The sequence below is a fragment of the Esox lucius genome, chromosome 15, assembly GCF_011004845.1.
Source record: "Esox lucius isolate fEsoLuc1 chromosome 15, fEsoLuc1.pri, whole genome shotgun sequence".
Classification (NCBI taxonomy): domain Eukaryota; kingdom Metazoa; phylum Chordata; class Actinopteri; order Esociformes; family Esocidae; genus Esox; species Esox lucius.
The window spans coordinates 10,869,332-10,889,629 of record NC_047583.1 but is presented as its reverse complement, the minus strand read 5'-3'; the positions used below and the strand labels follow the sequence as shown (position 1 = coordinate 10,889,629).

The window sequence follows — 20,298 nt, the reverse complement described above, 5'->3', positions numbered from 1 at the left end:
AGCAGTCAGTAAACAATACACCAAACAATTTAAAACACATTGTTCAAAACATATAGTCCTCAGGGAGAAGTAATTTTTTTAAAATCTCAAAACAAATTTCATATTTTTCCATCATTGTCTTTTGATGAATGAAAACATGTTCTATAAAAGTTGCTCAAAAACAATCAGAAATTACTACTCTGCTTTGCTCTTTGCAAGTTTCTTTTTGTTCTTCCTCCTCCTTGTACCCCTATTTTTACAGTATTGAACCCTGAATCTCAAAAACTTGTCCTTTGTCTCTGTGATACTGTAATTATTGAACCTGCAATCAGTCAAAATCTATTGAACAGTCAGTACTGTTAACAAATGGATAGAACAATGTTCAGGGCCATACTATTTGTTCATTGTACAGTATACAGCGTACAATGCACTGTACTACAGTATACAATACTAAAAGGGACAAAAATCTAAGCAGTAAATGTGATCAATGTGCTTATTGGTTGTGTCACATCATTTCTGAGTGAATTTTGAGTGGTTGTGTTCAATCAATGACATGTGTTCTCTATTTGTATTTGATTGTTGCCACTTGTGTTTACCAGCATGGATGACATGTGCATTAGAGTGCAGAATGTGTTCTGAGAATGAGAATGTGTTAAGAGTTTTGCTGAAAAGTCTAAGTGAGATCTGCAAACGGTGTTTTACCATGTGAAATGGTTTAAGGTATTGACAACAGACTGCACAATTAGCTAAATGAGTTCAGGCAACTGAGAGCTTTGTTCAGCCAATGGGTTTTAGTGTTTTAGCAGTTGAGAAAAAACTGTAATACTTTAATTCTTGTTTTGTCTGTAAGGTACATCACGTCTGACAGTCCCGTGTGCCCGATTGCCCACTATTTCAGTAATTGAGAAACCCTCCTCTGCACGGTAGATTACAGGGAGCCGTCACAGTTGTCATATATGGGACAGCAATTGGTATTTGTTTCTCAGTGGGAACCCTATCTATCTGTAGGCCTTCTCTCGAGTGATGGCGTGTTTCATTGCAGATTTAGCCCAAAGTGCCATGTCGGGTGGCCTCTCATATTTCCGTGGCTGGCATCTGGAAGTGTCAGCGGTGTTCATCAATGCATTCCCTCTCTTGTCCTGGCGGAATGGGCTGCTTGATGTCTGTGGTGTGATGAAACCAAACCCAGTGTTGGAGACATTCTAACAGTCAACATCCATCTAGCACAGCCCAGAGCTGCACTTAACTAATGCAATGATTCAGTGTTGAAATCAAATATGTGTTTGTCCTGTCTAACACACTCTATGGTAAATCCCATTGGTGTGTGTGTGTGTGTAGGTGTGTGTGTGCGTTTGATTGGTTGTTAAACAACTGTGTTTTCTGCCAATGCAGGCCAGTCTATTCTGGGTAGAAGGCTCTCTCTCACCCCCCCTGCTGGACTGCTATATTTAGCCTGGCCTGATGGTCTGAGTTTAATGTGCTCGCCAAGGTTTGCTGCACACATGGTGAGAGCACAGATGATAGTCAGAAGGACAGGCAGGCAAACGCACACACACATGCACACATACACACATATACACACACATACACACACATACACACACATACACACACATACACACACACTCGAGGTGCGGTGCCACAGACCAAGTGTATTCCACAGTAAACTAATGCCACCGGACTACAGAGTTAATGGAACAGCAGAGGCTCAGCCCTTTGTGTCCTTTAAGTCTTTTTCATTGTTTACTCTATGTTGGTCTCATTGTTTTCCTGATTAGACCGGGACCCCAGGGTCGGCCCTGCGTGGCGGTGTGTGTGTGTGTGTTCGTATGTATATCTGTGTGTGTTTTGTATGTATGTGTGTGTGCATGCATGCGTGCCAATGGACTGAGACTACAAATCACATAAGATACTTCCAGCTTCAGCTAAGCTGCTACTAATACTGCTGCCATAGGCAGCTTCTGGCTCACTGTGATGACATCATCTTGTCATACATTGAAAAACACAGACATAAAGAGGCATACAGAGACTTAAAGTCTTACAGATAAATACAGAGACATAATGACTTACATCAATTTAAAGAGATTTACAGAGACTTACAGATACATTAAGACTTACGGAGACATATAGAGCCATTAAGACTTACAGACACTTAAAGAGACATAAAGATGTACCGCGACATACAGAGACATTAAGACTTATGGACACTTAAAGAGACATAAATACTTACGGAGACATACAGAGACATAAAGACTTACAGAGAGATAAAGACTTACAGAGACATACAGAGACATAAAGACTTACGGAGACATACAGAAACATTAAGACTTACAGAGAGATAAAGACTTGCAGAGACATACAGAGACATAAAGACTTACGGAGACATACAGAGACATAAAGACTTACAGAGAGATAAAGACTTACGGAGACATACAGAGACATAAAGACTTACGGAGACATACAGAGACATAAAGACTTACAGAGAGATACAGACTTACAGAGACATGAAGACTTACGGAGACATACAGAGACATGAAGACTTACAGAGAGATAAAGACTTACAGAGACATACAGAGACATAAAGACTTACGGAGACATACAGAGATATAAAGATTTACAGAGACATACAGAGACATAAAGACTTACGGAGACATACAGAGAAATAAATACTTACAGAGACATACAGAGGCATAAAGACTTACAGAGACATACATAGACATAAAGACTTACGGAGACATACAGAGACATACATGCACATACACATGCACACATTGTCAGATCCAAAAGCTTCTCTTCATCCTTTGGTGCTTGGACACCTATGTGTATGAGGTTTTTACCCTCACCTGTGTTCCTCATCACTCCCTAGTTTAGTTCCTCCTCTCCTTCCTTAGTGTATCTTGTCTGTCATTTTTGTGGATTCTGTTCCTTTTGTAACAATGTTCTGTTCATGTTTTTTTGTAGTTCTGTTACTTCTCAGTTCTTTTTATTTAAAGTCCTCCGTTCTCCCTTGCACCTGTGTCCTGCCTCCTACAAACAACATTACACACAATCAGACACACAACAAACAACATTACACACAATCAGACACACAACAAACAACATTACACGCAATCAGACACACAAAAAACAACATTACACACAATCAGACACACAAAAAACAACATTACACACAATCAGACACACAACAAATGACATTACACACAATCAGACACACAAAAAACAACATTACACACAATCAGACACACAACAAACAACATTACACACAATCAGACATACAAAAAACAACATTACACACAATCAGACACACAACAAACAACATTACACACAATCAGACATAAAACAAATAACATTACACACAATCAGACACACAACAAACTGATACGCAGGGAGAAAGAACATAAAGTCAGCAGCAATCAAAGGGAAGGGAAGGCAAAGGGAACTGATGTCTAAAGTTATAATTATCTGCCGATTGCATTAAAGTGTATTGGGAGAAATATTACAAACTGAAAGTAATTCATATCTGGTGATGAAAGCGTATCAATACGATTCATCTTCACAGTATAAGGACAAATTGAGACTAAGCAATGAAGAGGTTCTTATCCCTGATTGGTACAGGAGCAAAGTCTGTCTGTGATGACAAGCCTTTGACTGTCTATCCCCCATGATGCATTGTGCTCCAGGCAGGGAGAGGGCCAAGTGTGCTACAGAGAGGCATGCTGGGGGGTTGCCAGGCAACGTGTCATGTAGGCCTGTGTAGGCCTGGGTTGTCTAGGTTTAACAAATCAAGGTTAAGACAAGATGCTGTTAATTGGGAGTGAATGGAAGCAGGACAAAAATCAGTGAAACACTTAATGAATTTGATGAACGTAATGAACTCCACAAAAACATAACATAACTTCTTCTCTGTCATTTTAATAATTTAAACCTTTTAAAATCTACAGTCAGTTTAAAACTTTATATGCAGATCTCTTGTTATGTTTCAGATCTATTCCTCTGAAATCCGGCAACACACTGGTTTCATGAAATTGCTGTAGCAGAGGGTGTTATGCCTCCTGTCTAAATGTCTTGGTGTGGCTAGAGGAAAGAGGTGTCTGCTGTCAGGGACAGTCGTGTGGATAACTTGTATCCCAGGTTTATTCCTCTCCCTGGGGGGTTGAGCTGCCTTGACCGCCCCACAGCCTGGAGCACAGGAGCGAGACTATAGGAAAGGACTGACTGCTCCTCAGGTATTAACTCATAAATACACACCCCCACACACAACCAGGTACCCATGCTCATGCACGTACACACACACACACACACACACACCGACACACGCACAGACACTTGCACAGTGACATTGCTGCTCAGCCTGGCTGCCCAGCACCAGCGCTCCTCAATAGGCTCACAGTCAGAAAGCAGTGTGGCATCAATTAAAGTGATCTGTCTCCTCCACCTCTCCTTTAAACATCCACTGGTGGCTAGCAGGAGGCTAGCTCAGGTACTGAACTGTGTTTTATATCTAAAAGAAAGCTTCCGCATTTAAGTAAATGTGGTGCTGCGCTGAATTTGTTAAAGTGTGTGTGTGTATGTTCGACAAAGAGCGACGTGACAGATTCAGCATTGGCCCACAGGAGGCAGAACAAACAGAGCAAGGAGCAGAAGGATCTTTCTGGTGACAGGAAGAGACAGGTATTTGTTTGGAAGTGGAATGAACTTGAAAGTAAAAAGGCTGCCAATTCCACTGTAATTTCCTGTGATGTCAAAGTTGGCAGACAGAAAGGAAACGGAATTTGAAGGAAACATTAGCGTTTGATGTGTCTGAGGAGAGAGGGTAGAGAAAGAGATTGCCTGTGAAATGAAAGAGGGAAAATTTGCCAACAAGCCAGGGAGAAACCATTACCGATGGCTGTTGCTTGTTCGTACACACTGACTCACCTTGGCCAAGTTAATAAAAGCCAGCCATTAAACTGGAGCTACATTCTTCCACTAGTGAAGACCTCTGTCCTTTCCGCTTGGCTGTTCTTTCCACCTCTAATTTCAGAGCTTCATTCAAGGAAAGGTTGACTGAAGCATTTTCCTCTCTTGTGTTCGCACATTTAACCTTGTAAGTATGACGTTCCTGGTTTTCCTCCTTCCTCGCCGCGCCATAAAACGCTGGATCCCACTCTCCCAGATGGGCTGCCGTCACCTCTGTGCCATGGCAATCCACCACAGGGAATTAGCCATGTAATTTATGGCATTGATTGAGGCATGTTTCCGTCCTGGTGAAGCACACTTGGAGCCGGTGGAATCACTTAGGAGCCTGGCGGCTGTCTGGGAGGTTAATGCACTGAGCGCTGGTCAGCCTGACGGATGGCTGAAAGGGACACATCCATTACACTGGTGTGGTGGAGAGGAGGGGAACTGGGGCTGTTTGATGGCTCGCGCTGGGGGCCCGGGGACCATTTAAAAGTCCTCTTGCTCCTCCACCCATTTCCTCTACTCGGGGACCAGGGGCATAATTTCCCGAATCACAATGAAAACAAAAGCCTGTAAGGGGGATGGAGAGAAAGATACTGGAATGGAGAGAGAGGAAAATAAGGAGATTAAACAAGAGTCTGATTAACTAAGGTGCCCACACTGTAGAATAGATGAAGTTTCAGGTTACATTAACTAGTGGGAAGCCTGCACGTCACTGGCTCTAATGGCCTACTCTCATTGGTTACCTTTATCACCGTACTGTTCTATATGTCCCGGGCCAATCAGCCGCAAGGAGCAGGATGCCAATGCGTCTCATGTCGTCCCTCAGACCGCCAACTCATTTGTTTTTCCCAGCAGTGTTTCGATCTAGGCACGCTATCTTCCATTTTGATGTCTGTAGTCAGTTGTGAAAAGTTTTCGAGTAGGTCATAAACTGCCCCGTGTATTGAATTGAATGAGAGGAACAAGTTATTCCTGTACTTAAGGTTTGTGTTTCCTTCTTACCCTGTCACTGATGGTCTGAGGGTTTATGGGTGTTTGTTCTCTCCATTCAGGTCCTAGCTAGCTGCTCATTCATACCGCCTCTGATGGTCTATGCAGAATATGGGTGTTTGCTCTTTCTTTGTCATGACCAATGACTCTGACAGCTGGTAGCTCATTTCTCCCACAAAACAACACTGAAGTATTATTTCTTTGTCTTTGTTTGTACTGAAAGCCAACAAACAGCCGACAGAATAAAGATACTATCTGCCACTCAGCACTGAGCCAGATGGAGAGAGAGATAAAGAAAGTAAAAGTATTGAATATTGTGTGTATGACACATAAGAGAGAGACAGACTGAGAAATGAAGTGGAGAGACAGACTGACGTTTTTGTAATGTCTTTGTAGAGTTAGGGCGAGATTAGTTTGTCCTCTAATTGGCTATGCTGAGATTAATGTTCCTTTGGTTACAGATACATTAGTACAGGTCAGGTCTTGCATTAAGAGCTGGTTAAATACAGCCTTCATTCTCATATCACATCCACTCTCTAGATAGTTGGATGAAATCAGCATCAATTCATCATTTATAATTAGTGTTTCTGTTAGAGTATTGTGATGGTAGCATTAACAGAACCATGTGAAACATACAGTCCATAAGTTTTTGGACAGTGCCACAAGTTTTGTTTTGACTATGTGCTCAAGCCCAATGGATTTGAAATGAAGCAATGACTGAAAGTCTTTTTACACTACCACAGTTATATTTAGATTAACAAAAGTTGTTGCAAAATTTGCATAGAATATACATTTTCTGAAGTAAAAAATGCCTCACCATCCGAATTTTCCCCACAGAAACAACCTGAATTGTAAATACTTGAGTCGTCACGAGGTAAAAATTGATAAATGGATTGCTTCATGAATCCTACTGACCAAAATGATTGTCGGTCTGCCTGCTCGTATTCAAATTTTTTCAACAATAGTTTTGTAATTTCAGTTGTCGTAATATGCCCTAGGAGTACAGACTGTCAGCTTTGAATTTAGGGTATTTAAATCCATGTAACGTCAACAGTATAAGAATTAAAGCCCTTTTCTTCCCTACCAGTCCAACCAGCTGCCAAAAATAGTCAATAGTCAAAAAAAGTCACATTGGCCTGCAGCTCGCTATAGTTTCAGGCACATTGTTAGAAAGTGTTGTTTTCCCCTTTAACAATGATAATAATATTAATAAAAAAACTAAAAACGGCCATAATGGTTTATAAAGATACGTTTGTCTGCATGTTAATGCTTTATTGGATATAGAGACAGTGGGAAATGTTTAGGATGGGGTTTTGGCTTTATTAACAGGCCAACATTGAACTCATGCTGTAGTGGTACATGTGCTCCGGGGGCCCTTCAATCACAAGACCAACCTGGGCCACACTTAACACGTTTTATACTTATACATAACCAGGTTTTAACTAATGTTACTGAGTATTTTAGCTCACAGTGTTGCTGGTGAATAAAAACCCATGCTACCTAGTCTTTAAGAATACTCAAACAACTACTGTAAATATGAGCATTTAATAAGCATCAAAACATATTGATTAGCATTATGCAGGTAGCGTTACCCCTTTGGTGTTATGTGATTCTCTGTTAGCGTGCTATTCTAAGACATGCACTGTCTGATCTGCACTGGTCACAGTCAGTGAACTAGAGAATGAGATTCCATTTCCATGGTCACACTCCTGTAGTGCTTGATGGAACCTGACAGGTCACAGTGTCACTGCCAACACCATATACCAACGCTTTATATGTCAGAGTCGGTGTCTACAGCGGCTAATCTACCAGTATGGGAGGTGTTCTATGGCAATCGGCAGGATAATCTGCTGTCCTAATGTCAACCGCTAATGATAAGGTGCAGTGTTTGCCTAGCAATGTGTGGTTTGCATTCACAGTGTTCAAGACTAGGCTAACCGACACAAGTTACAGCTTGCCTCTATCACGTAAGGGTGAAAAAATATTACTTCAAACAAAAGAAAATGCTAATGAAATGGAACAGGAACGCATTTTAGCATCAGCGGTAGGGTTTTACTTACCAATCAATTGATGCTCTTTGGTGATGTGGAAATGAAATTGAAGGTAGCTTTCTGTGAAATGTGTTCTTTCCAACTGGCAGAGATACTGTAAGTGAAAATGATATTGTGGGGGTAGAGGGTCAAGAAAGGTGAGGGGGTTTAAATATAGTTGGTCAGGCAAGCTAGAGCAGTTCTCTTTCTCTCTTCCTCTGTAAATTCCTTCTCCCTAAAGACCAGGGCATATTCAGCCTCTGCCAGGGGACTGAAACCATTTTCTCTACATGAATCAGATTATCTCTTTTCTCTCGTCTGTGTGTGTTTTTTTTCCTCAGTCTTATTCTTGGCCTCAGATTGGGGTCAGGAGTTTAGTGGGGGAAAACATTTGAATGGGTGGCACCAGCCCAAAGCTTGGCGGTGCTGCTTACACATTACAGAGCCGACATCTCCATTACAGCCTCTGGAACAGCAGAATGCCGCGGCGCTTCAGCAATAAAGAACACGACGCAGCTACCTTACCTCTACGCCGCAAAGGTTTTCATCCATCGTTTGAAGCGTGGTAGAAGAGCACAGAGGCACAGCACAATGGCTCAAACACACACTCAGAGATACATGCGTGCGCACACACTCAAACACACACTAGCCTCAGAGCGGAGGGAAAATGGAACCAAGGTTTCAGGAGAGTGAAACAATACGACCACAAGCTGTCCAGTTTAGCCAATCAATGAAATACTATCAGCTTTCAGTCAGTCAGCCAATCAATGGAAACTATCAGCACCCAGTCTGTCAACCAATGTTATGGCTGGACTGAAGCTGCGGATGTAAAGTCATCAGGTCAATATGCGTGTCACTATCAGGCTGCACTACTGTTTATTTCAAATGTTGATCGGGATGGAAATAGATATTCGATTTTGCTGTAAGTCATTTTTTATCTGTAGCGTTGTGCGTACATTTTGGGTAAAGACCACTCTGCTCTCAGGTCGACCTCAACTAGGGCTCCAAATTATTTTCACTGTACAAAAGGAAGTTCATAGTAATTGCACTGGTGAGAGAATTGCGGCCCGTGGTTATGCATGTTACACCCCCATCCCCTCTCCGCCCCCCCGCTCCACGCCGTCCAAGGGCATCTCATTTCTGATGTGTCAAGTGGCTGGCGTGTGGAGCAATGGAGGGAGAGAGAAAAAAAACGAGAGAGAGAGAGAGAGGGGGAAGAGCGAGACACAGACAAGGAGGGGAAAAAGGATTGGTGAGAGAGAAGTGAAGGGGAGAAGAAGAGTAGAGATCAAAAGAGGCAGTTGGAGGTTAGTCACCTGGGGAACCACTATAGAAGATGTAATCTCTCTGCCCTATGTTTAATCATGAGCCCAGGTTGTTGATAGCCTCTGCGGCCCATCCGCATCTCATTTTGGGGCTCACTACCGCCCGGCACACCCTCTTACAGGGTAAATTAAAAGGGAGTAATTCTGCTATCTACCTTCCTCCACATCGCCAACCTATAGTGCTTTAGTCAGAGGAACAGACGATGGTATCAACTCTTTACCTGAAGTGGCGTTGGGCTTTCATCTACAAGCATCCCGATAACCTTTGTTAACAGCTTTGACTACAAGGTTGGTTCAGTCTGCGATTTAAAATGGGAGCCAGCGTTAATGGTGTTTCGTCTGAGTTGGCGCCGTTGTCTCTGATTGCAGCAATCTTGCTAGTGCTTCCTCAGTCTACAGGTGCTTCCTCAGTCTGCTAGTGCTTCCTCAGTCTGCTAGTGCTTCTTCAGTCTACTAGTGATTCCTCAATCTACCAGTGCTTCCTCAGTCTACCAGTGCTTCCTCAGTCTACTAGTGCTTTGCTCAGTCTACTAGTGCTTTGCTCAGTGTGCTCATCTTTTACAGTCAGGGGGAAATATAAAATTGACTGTAGATATACTGATATTAATGTAATCCAACGACCACTTCATCCTGTTTAGTAAGACCTATCCTAGAATGCTTTGCCTCATACAGACATCCTGTGGAGTGTGTGCATGTGTGTGTGTGACACTGATGTGGGTATTATTAGCCATTATTAGCCATTGTTTTTATTTTCAGTGTTCTCTGATTTCCCAGCTACTGGTGATGATCATACTAGAAATCATCCTTTATTTAAGCTAAAGCCATACCAATTAGAAGAACAGACACTGATGATTTATGGTTTCTAATTCAATATTATTTTTTGATTACCTGTAACCGTAATAAACGGGTGTGACAGGTTGTAGAGTGTCGCACCAATTAGGTTTGATACCAAAATCCTCTGATTGGGCTCCTCCCACTAACATAAGTGCTTGTGTTTGAGCAATGGATGATCAAACATTCTTACTAGATTGTAATAATTTTTAACAAATTACTCTTGAAATTAGAACTAGAGAAATGTTTGTGTCGTTAATTGAAGGTTTGTTCATATCTTAACTCGAGAATTGCCAGTCAAATATTTTCCAAAGCGCACATTTTTTGCATTGTACTGGGAATGCAGATAATGTATATAATGTACTGGGAATGCAGGTAATGTTTATAATGCACGGGGAATGCAGACAATGTGTATAATGTACAGGTAATGCAGTTAATGTGTATAATGTACAGGGAATGAAGATAATGAGCTTAATATATGGGGAATGCATAAAACTGTGTATAGTATGGGGAATGCAGATAATGTAGTTAATGTACAGGGAATTCAGATAATGTGTGCAATGTATAGGGAATGCAGATAATGTGTGTAATGTACGGGGAATGCAGATAATGTGTGTAATGTATGGGGAATGCAGATAATATGTATAATGTACGGGGAATGCAGATAATGTGTGTAATGTATGGGGAATGAAGATAATGTGCTTAATATATGGGGAATGCATAAAACTGTGTATAGTATGGGGAATGCAGATAATGTAGTTAATGTACAGGGAATGCAGATAATGTGTGCAATGTATGGGGAATGCAGATAATCTGTGTAATGTACGGGGAATGCAGATAATGTGTGTAATGTATGGGGAATGCAGATAATATGTATAATGTACGGGGAATGCAGATAATGTTTGTAATGGATGGGGAATGCAGATAATATGTATAATGTACGGGGAATGCAGATAATGTGTGTAATGTATGGGGAATGCAGATAATATTTATAATGTACGGGGAATGCAGATAATGTGTGTAATGTATGGGGAATGCAGATAATGTGTATAATGTATGCGGATTGCAGATAAGTTGTATAATGTGCTGGGAATGCAGATAATGTATATAATTTACAGGGAATTCAGATAATGTGTATAATGTATGGGGAATGCAGATAATGTGCATAACTGTGAGAATGTGTTCATCCCAAGTACTGTACTGAAGTTGTGCTTAATTGTTATCTATTGTGGGCCTTTTCGATTGTTAATTGTTTGTTTGTGAAGTGGCCTATTCCCATTGGTCAGTTTAAAAGCTGGCCTACATTTTTGTTCAGTTTATTTCATTTTCAATTGTTTTTATACTGTATTTTCCACATTCCTCTTCCTTCTCGCTGTTAAAATCCACCCTTGTTTCTTCTCTAATGCAAACATATTCTTACCGATCTGATAATTCCCAGAAAACATAGCAAGGTAATGGTTAGGATCTTGCTTACGGATTTGCCGTAAAATTCCCGTGGAGGGTGATTCATATCACTATATCAGATAAGGCCAATGGGACATTTCATTATGTTTTGCATGCAATGTCGATATTGCCTACTATTATATTAGGCCTATTTATTAGAATTTTAAGCACAGCATTGTGCCCAGTATGGAAGCGTGACATTTCCGAAATGTAATTAGCCAAAGGAAAATGGGTATTGCACACTTATTGTTATTGTTCGAGCATTTTAATTGACATGGATGGAAATATCAGTTTGAAATATAAGAACAACTTTTGATAGTTAACAAATTAGGGTATACCCACTTCTCCAGGCACCACAACACACCATATAACTCCGGAAAAAATTAAGAGACCACTGCACCTTTTTCTTTCCTTTCCAAAAACGTTGAAAAGGAAAGTTTTTAGTGAGGAACAGAAGTGTTCAGTTGGCAGTGTCTCTTAATTTTAACTCTTCTGTTCCTCACTCAAAACCTTCCTTTTTGAGTTTTTTGGAAAGGAATGAAAAAGGTGCAGTGGTCTCCTATTTTTTTCAAAAGCTGTATATTGGGATGATGTGCTTTTCCCAAGTCTTTTGACCTGTCTTTCCAAAATGCTCCTATCCAACTATTAGCTCCTATAAACTAGTAGTTATTTTTTATTTATTTTTTTCTGTTTCTGATGAGCCACTTATCGTCTCATAAAGTTAGTATTTAAAAAATATTTTTGTCACTATTTTTGTTGTACAAAATTAATACACCACTTTTATACTGTGTGATTTCTAATCTGTCAAATCTCGTAATACATTCAGAATCATAGCTAAATATCAAGCCTAACTGTTTGGTGCTGTACATCTTTTTCTTTTACTTCCATCTTCAATTGATTAGCCAGCTATTTCCTAAAGTGCTTTAAGTTAATCTAGTGAAGTTGAGATCAGACGACAGTGTTTGTCACATGCCTAGTTTTCACTACAGTGACTTATTTTATCCAATATGTATCCACGTTCATGTTCATTGCTATAGAATTTCCTCAAAAAGATTCCTCGGACTGTTCATGAAGTGTATTTTAACATATTTTAATATGATTTGTTCTTAAAAGTTACACATTAAACCTTTTATATTGAGAGTTGTTAATAAAAGGTTGTGTGACATCCAATTCAATCGTGTGCAAGACTTATGGCAGTCATAAAAAGGTCAGTATCGTAACGATACTTGGTATTGGCAGATAATCATAGTTCCTCAGAATCGGTATCGACATGGAAGAAGTGGTAGTGGCTCATCCCCAGCTGCTTTGCCTTGTTTTCACTCTCTGTTGTGGCTTGAGTTCAATCAAGGTAAAAGACAGGCAAATGCACTATTTTCTGCTTGTAAGGGTTCTGGCGTAGACCACCTGGTTGAGGGAGTGGCGTGATAAGTACCAAAAAAGCATCAGATATGCTATTTTGGACACACATCTAGGCATTGTCACTCCCAGGTTTGCTGGGAGTTGCTTCGATGAAACAGGGCCTTAATCACAAACTGAATATTACCAAACTCAGGAGAGAAAAATTATTCTAGACTAGCTTTGATACAACACCCCTTCTCTTGACGTCACCACCAACAACCTCAGCGATGGCAGCCATAGGTAGTGAACGACAGCGTAGTGGGGTCCGTCAGATCCGTTCTAAAAAGGATGAGTTATCTCATCCTGTGGCCCTGTCTCTTCCTTGCACTCTTAGGGTGGCCGCCTTTCTCCATCCACCTTCTCTTGTTTCTTCCTCTCATCACCCCTTTTCGTGCCCTCCTCTGTCTCCCTGCCTCTCACTTCTTCTGATGCGCTTGCTGGTCTGTGATCCGTGGAGAGGGCATTAGCAGCGGTGGTGTGCTAATGCTAATATAGTCCTCTGTATGCCGGTGATGTCTGTTTGGCCTGCTTACAGCTCAAACACTGCTCTGGTTGGGTGGATCCATATGTCACTCAAATGGGCAACCTGTGTTCTGGCAGAGGTCCGGTTGCCAGCCAACCGTGTCGCAGCGGCTATAGAATTATGAAAATTTGTCTGTGCTCATTGGTCCAATTGAATTACAAGCACGTCTTTCTCTCTGCCCATCTGCTGTAGTGTTCTAAATGGGTTGTCGTGGTGATGTGGCCTGTAACAGGGCTTAGACAGGGTTACCACGACGGCAGGGGGATGTTGTCTGGCGCTGTGTTCTCATGACTTTTTTTGTTTTCATGACTTCTGTTTTCATAGGCTTTTGATGGATTCTTGGGATTCTTCTGTGGCATTGTTCTTTTTTATTGGTCTGTTCTTTTCCTATTTGAAGCTCAAGCCCTTGGAGTTTATGATATCAGTATTACATTTTATGGTGAATTATTTGCTTCACAAACTATAAAGGCTGTCCGTTTCTATGAACACCAGTCTTTCATGTGCTGTTGGGTTTTAGGATCTGTATTCTTCACCTTTATTGCGCGCGGCTGTGTGTGTTGGGTGTTATTGACTGAGATAGAGTCTGCAGGGCTCAGCAAATATTGGAGCAGATCCACTGCGGTGCCTGCCTGTCTTGTAGCCTATATCAGACCGACAGATCCTCATTCACAGAAAACTGTTCAGCTGTCAGGAAACACACGTAAATGGTAACATGAATGTATGTTTTTCTCTCCCCCCCATCTTCCTGTCTGAGCCAGTCAGTGCCATTACACCGCTGCACACAACGTGATTACAGCAGGCGTCTTCATGCCACTGTGTTGTGTCATACCGTTCATACCGTTCATACCGCAACATTTCAGACTCTTTGTTGTTTTGAAGGGAAGCATACGTGGGCTTATTGTCGTCTCTACAACTCTGGAAAACAGTTAGCATAGCATCATTTAGGCTCACTTCACAGTGCCGTGAATACGCCGGGGTCTGGTTTATGTTCGAAGGTTGATCGGTGCTCCAGTCAGACAGGTTGCTGCTTGTTGAGGTTTGCCTCTGTCTGGTCTCACCCCGTCGCCTCTCATCTGTCTAGGCGAGAGGGAGAGAGAGAGGGAGAGAGGGAGAGAGGAAGAGGGAGAGCGTGAGAGAAAGGGCATGAAAGAGAGAGAGGGGAGCAAGCAGCCCATGATTGTTTTCATGGCTAAATCCTGTCCTGTCTTTTTCTACCTGGCAGTGACTAGAGAGGAGCGTACTGTAACATCACAACACAGCGTTAACATTCTCAATGACTTTAATGGAGTGTGTGAATAGGTTTTAGGGTAAACAGCCACGTGTATGCATGTGTCTGTGTGTGTGTGTGTCTATAAATTGGATGCAGACTGAACGAGCGTTGTCTCATTAGGCCTAGCAGACGCAGTGAGATCAGACGGTTTGGCATTGGGGTTAATAGCTTGGACCTTCTTATTCCAACATCACCACTGCATTCATTATGTTGAACACTCACACACACACACACACACACGCCAACACAAACTCTCTCAAACACACAAACCATGTAATATATATATATACAGTATCTCACATTATACACATTAACTACACAGTACACCCCTCACATTTTTGCAAATATTTGATTATATCTTTTCATGTGACAACACTGAAGAAATGACACTTTGCTACAATGTAAAGAATTGAGTGTACAGCTTGGATAACAGTGTAAATTTGCCCTCAAAATAACTCAACACGCAGCCATTAATGTCTAAACCGGTTGTAACGAGTGGTTATTTCAGTCAAAGTTGCTCTTCTACCAGCTTGAATCAGTCGGCCCATTCTCCTCTGACCTCTAGCATCAACAAGGCATTTTCGCCCACAGGACTGCCGCATACTGGATGTTTTTCCCTTTTCACACCATTCTTTGTAAACCCTAGAAATGGTTGTGCGTGAAAATCACAGTAACTGAGCAGATTGTGAAATACTCAGACCGGCCCGTCTGGCACCAAGAACCATGCCACGCTCAAAATAGCTTAAATCACCTTTCTTTCCCATTCTGACATTCAGTTTGGAGTTCAGGAGATCGTCTTGACCAGGACCACACCCCTAAATGCATTGAAGCAACCGCCATGTGATTGGTTGATTAGATAATTGCATTCATGAGAAATTGAACAGGTGTTCCTAATAATCCTTTAGGTGAGTGTATATATGCAAAACTAAAGGTATGTAATCAGGTGCAGGCTGTAATCCTCAGTATGTAAGACTGGAGAGTCTCCCAGGGTTCCCCACCTCAGCTGGAACGGGCTTGGTCCCTAGCCTGTTTCCGCCAGCTTTACACCACTGGTTCATGAACTGGTTTTATAAGGAGGTTTTGGGTGGACCTTTGCTCCCACACCCATTTCAACTTTAAAATCTTGTATTCAGATGAACACACACAGTGTATATGCACACACGCACAAACATGCAGGGACACACAAACACCCAGACACTCGTAAGATAGCGACTTCAAAAGTAATGTGTGTGAGTTCAAAGTAATATTCATCATCTTAAAAATAAATCACTTTTATTTGTGTCGTTGGTGGGATGTCAGGGAGAGTTGGTTTAAAATGAATAACTTAGGTGCTGGTGTCGATCAGTGTTTGTACGCTTTACGTGTGTTTTCATGTGTCTGTGTGCATTTGTGCCTGTGAGAACGCTTTACATCAGTTTTTACCGTAGAACTCAGGAATGGTATTTGCATGGCTAATAATCACAGCCAATTACACATTTTAGTAGCGGTTAACAGGCTTACAGCCAAGGTTCTGGCTGAGGCTGAAAACAGTTAGAGGAAAACCTGACAAGAAGAGTGTTGCCGGACCACAGCAAATGTTTAGGTTTCTTGGGAAGAGTGGGGCGTCCCGCGGTGTGTGTCTGCGTGTGAAGCAGTGAGTGGGTTCCGGGACGGCTGCCCATTAGAATGTGTTATGTCAAGCCCAGTTCAACAATGGAAAACACGTTGACGAATGGTGGAGAAAAGGGAGCCGTGGCACGCCGTTCAGTCGGCTCGGAGGGAAACCGATCCTGCATTCCCAAGACTACAGCGGCTCCCTCACTCCCACGGCCCGGGCACAGCGCGGAGGAGAGAGGAGGCAGGGAGCCTTTCATCATGCCTCCATGAAGCCCCACGTGGAGGGATCAACACTGGGACAACGCGTGCGTTAGCACGGCCGCGGTGGCCCGTGTTGGGGCAAGTTGGCGTTGACGCGCGTTGACGCGTTTCTGTCAGCACACGCAGAGGCGGATGCGGAACACACATTTAGTGGACTTGAGTAAGTCTACTGAAAACCTAAGTGCTCTACAACCGGGGCGGAGGGCCTAATAACCGACATTTGTAACGTTTGTAAGTGAGTGGACTAATACTGGCACGGGTAGAATGGTGTTTTGGTTGGCACCGCCTACTAACATGATAGGCCAGCTGGTCAACTGTTAATGAATGAAGGGTCTGGTTGATGCACTGCTCACATAATGAGGCTGTTAGTCAGCTGGTAATGAATGAAGGATCTGGTTGAAGGTTATTGGTGGGTCCAGGCTACTCGGAGGGCTCTCATTAACTTGCCGGGGACGGAGGGAGAATTAGGACACATTTCTGTACATTTTCACTCTCATGAGTTTTGGCTCCTCAAGCATGAATGGGAAGCGTTAGGCCTTTTGGATTATTTTAAGTTAGAGCAGATTGACTTCCATGCAGCTCTAAATGTTTTCTTGTTTGTTGTTTCGCCAGAGGGGAAGTGCTAGCTGCTCTAACTGGTGTGTGATTGGTTTTATTCTAGCAGGTTCCCCCCCAATACGGCCAGCAAAGTGTGGGATCATACAACCAGCAGCAACAGGGAACGCCCCCAGGACCCTACTTCAGCCCCCCCCAGCAGACCCCCACGGCCCCCCCGTCACAGCCCTACCTGCTGCCCCGTGCCCCACCTCAGTCGGTAAGGCCTTTGTAGTTCTCTTATGCTCCAGGGTAAGGAGAATTTTTTACTGATATCTAAGGGCTACTTCAGCTCTAGGAACTCTGCTATCCCAATGCTTTGCTCCCACACAGGCCTCCTGTTGTGTGTGTGTGTGTTTGTGTGTGTGTGTGTGTGTGTGTGTGTGTGTGCGTGTGCGTGTGGGCAGAAAGGCTGGCTCTGGCCCCACTTGTCTGATGAGTCGTCCAGATTATTCATGAGGGCTATTTCTGGCGTCTCCAGCTTCCCCTACTTTCACAGACACACACAAACACGCACATCATACACCACACACACAAACTCGCCACGAATGTACCACGCGCGAAACACACACACCATGCACTGTAAACACACCACGCACACCATACACCACACACAAAACACACAATGCACCATAAACATACCACACACCATGCATCCACCATACACACGCACACCATAAACCGCAAACACACAAAGCGCACATACAATGCACCATAAACACACCACACACAAAGCGCACACACAATGCACCATAAACACACCACACACCATGCATCCACCATACACACGCACACCATAAACCGCAAACACACAAAGCGCACATACAATGCACCATAAACACACCACACACAAAGCGCACACACAATGCACCATAAACACACCACACACAAAGCGCACACACAATGCACCATAAACACACCACACACAAAGCGCACACACAATGCACCATAAACACACCACACACAAAGCGCACATACAATGCACCATAAACACACCACACACAAAGCGCACACACAATGCACCATAAACACACCACACACAAAGCGCACACACAATGCGCCATAAACACACCACACACAAAGCGCACACACAATGCGCCATAAACACACCACACACAAAGCGCACACACAATGCACCATAAACACACCACACACAAAACATTGGGATCACAGAGACAGAGCGTTTGCCAGGAGTCATGGGCAGAGTTACTGTCAGACAGGAGCTCTCTATCTGTGTGTCCGTGTGTCTGAATATCTGCGTGTATGTGTGACTGTTTCATGGGCCAATTCTTTGTATACACACCAACAAATTCAGGATTTGTTTAACAATGGGAACTAAATTATGGTTCCAATTTTGTAAACGTACTACAGTATTCCACACCCAACCATTTTCGACCAGATCTGTATGTGTGTCCGTTTTTGCTCATGTGTGTGAATGTTAACTAGTGGCCACATCAGGAACTTTCTCACTCTTTCCAGCCTTGTGATTCAGGACCCAATACTTTACAAATCTGATAGGCTACCCAGGATATGCGGTGTCCTGCCTAAAATAGGGAAAATTGCTCATCGGTGCCTGATTGGGTGTCCAGGGTGCTGCCGGAGAGAGGCGCTTCTGGGCTGCACCTCATTCGTGCCATCAAAAGTGATATATAACGTAAATCATGCATTGGATACATTTGGGGATATGTTATATACTGTATCTTCTGTGTTATCATCCTAACTAACCCAGTGTAAAGAGCGGAGCTTCTGCTATTTTATTCACCTCACACAGGATGTCCAAGAAGTTGTTTGAAATAATGTTTCTTTTAGGATGAAGCACTTCCAACACTTTGCCCCGCCGTTTAATCCTGGACGATAAAGAAAAACATCTCTGTTTCAGAAACGATACATATGTGTCTGTGCAATGATTTCTCTTTTCTTGCATTCTGAATGTACGTGGTCGTTGAGGTCTTTATAGGCGTACATTTGAGCAGCGATTGTGTTCTCGTGTGCGAGGGTGCATGATGCGAGTCTACATAATGTGCCATTGGTGGGATTAAATAGAGCTTGTTCGGTGTTTGAAATGAAACATTGTTGCCAACAATAACACTTCGGGGAGTCACAGTGTTGAAATCAAAGACATCAAACTATAACAGAGTTGTTATTAATAAGCCTAAAACATGCGAGTCACACCCTGTGATTATTCGAATTACAATAAGAATGAAAAAGAAACATTCTATGCTTTCTCAAATAAGCTTGCCCTAACAAATTTCCTTTCATTTAAATGTTGAATTTGACTGTCAAGTTTTATAGTGTTTATTTTGTGGCTGCCTAGTGTGGTTTCTCTATTACTTGTCTATTCATGGGTACGCTGGCCCTGGTCTTGAGGTTTGAACCAAGTCCTTTCAGGGGTCTGAGGGCAAGCCCATTGAGCACCACTGGCTGTGAAAGAGAAATGTTGGGACGGAGAGACGTTCCAAACCCTAAACCGTGCCGGTTTTACAACCTGGCTATTTACTCCCTATTGCAACCTGAATTGCAACTCTAAACAACCCCCAGTCATTTATCCGTCATGACTTTATTGTCTGTCCTAGCCAATGAAGTGAGGAGAGCAGAGAATCTCTGAAACACAGAGACTTTCATGCTCCGGATGCCCTCAGTGAGTGCTCAGGCAGGATGACAATCTCTTCTGTCGCATTTCCATTGGGACATACAGTACCCCAATGGCAGTGTATCGGTTTTGTTTGTGTGGATAGATGGTTTCACACACCCCATCTCTCTTTCTCTCTGTATTCTGCGTATAGACTGTAGGCACAACTATCCGTAATGCAGTTGGCCGTTGGTAATTTGTTGAAAGATAACATTTCTATGCAGACCGACAATAAGGAAATAGACTTGGGATTTTTCAATGCAGTCTATAGCTAAAGGCATTTCCTGGCTGCTGCTTTACATAATTTAAAATCAATGAAATTGAACTGTGGTATAGTCTGTAATTGGGTCAAATTGACCTGTGTAGTATATGGAGAAGAAGGACATGGATCCAGATCTAGCCCCATGAGAAGGTTCCTGTGTCTGTCTGGTCAGGTGATGTTGATTGAAGCAGACTGAGAGGCTCAAGTGGTTAATTAAGGTAAT

The 20,298-nt window shown here is 42.6% G+C and overlaps 1 protein-coding gene across 3 annotated transcripts in view; it reads left to right on the top strand.

The window, feature by feature from the left end:
- LOC105015777 (AT-rich interactive domain-containing protein 1B) overlaps positions 1-20,298 on the top strand; it is a 173,113-nt gene that overhangs the window by 28,971 nt on the left and 123,844 nt on the right. For 2 of the 3 annotated variants that reach the window (XM_020054096.3, XM_010879177.4), the window contains exon 3: positions 17,252-17,404. In XM_020054096.3, the coding sequence (XP_019909655.3) occupies positions 17,252-17,404 (153 nt within the window). The remainder of the gene's footprint in view (positions 1-17,251; positions 17,405-20,298) is intronic. The other variant, XM_010879178.4, reaches the window with a different exon arrangement.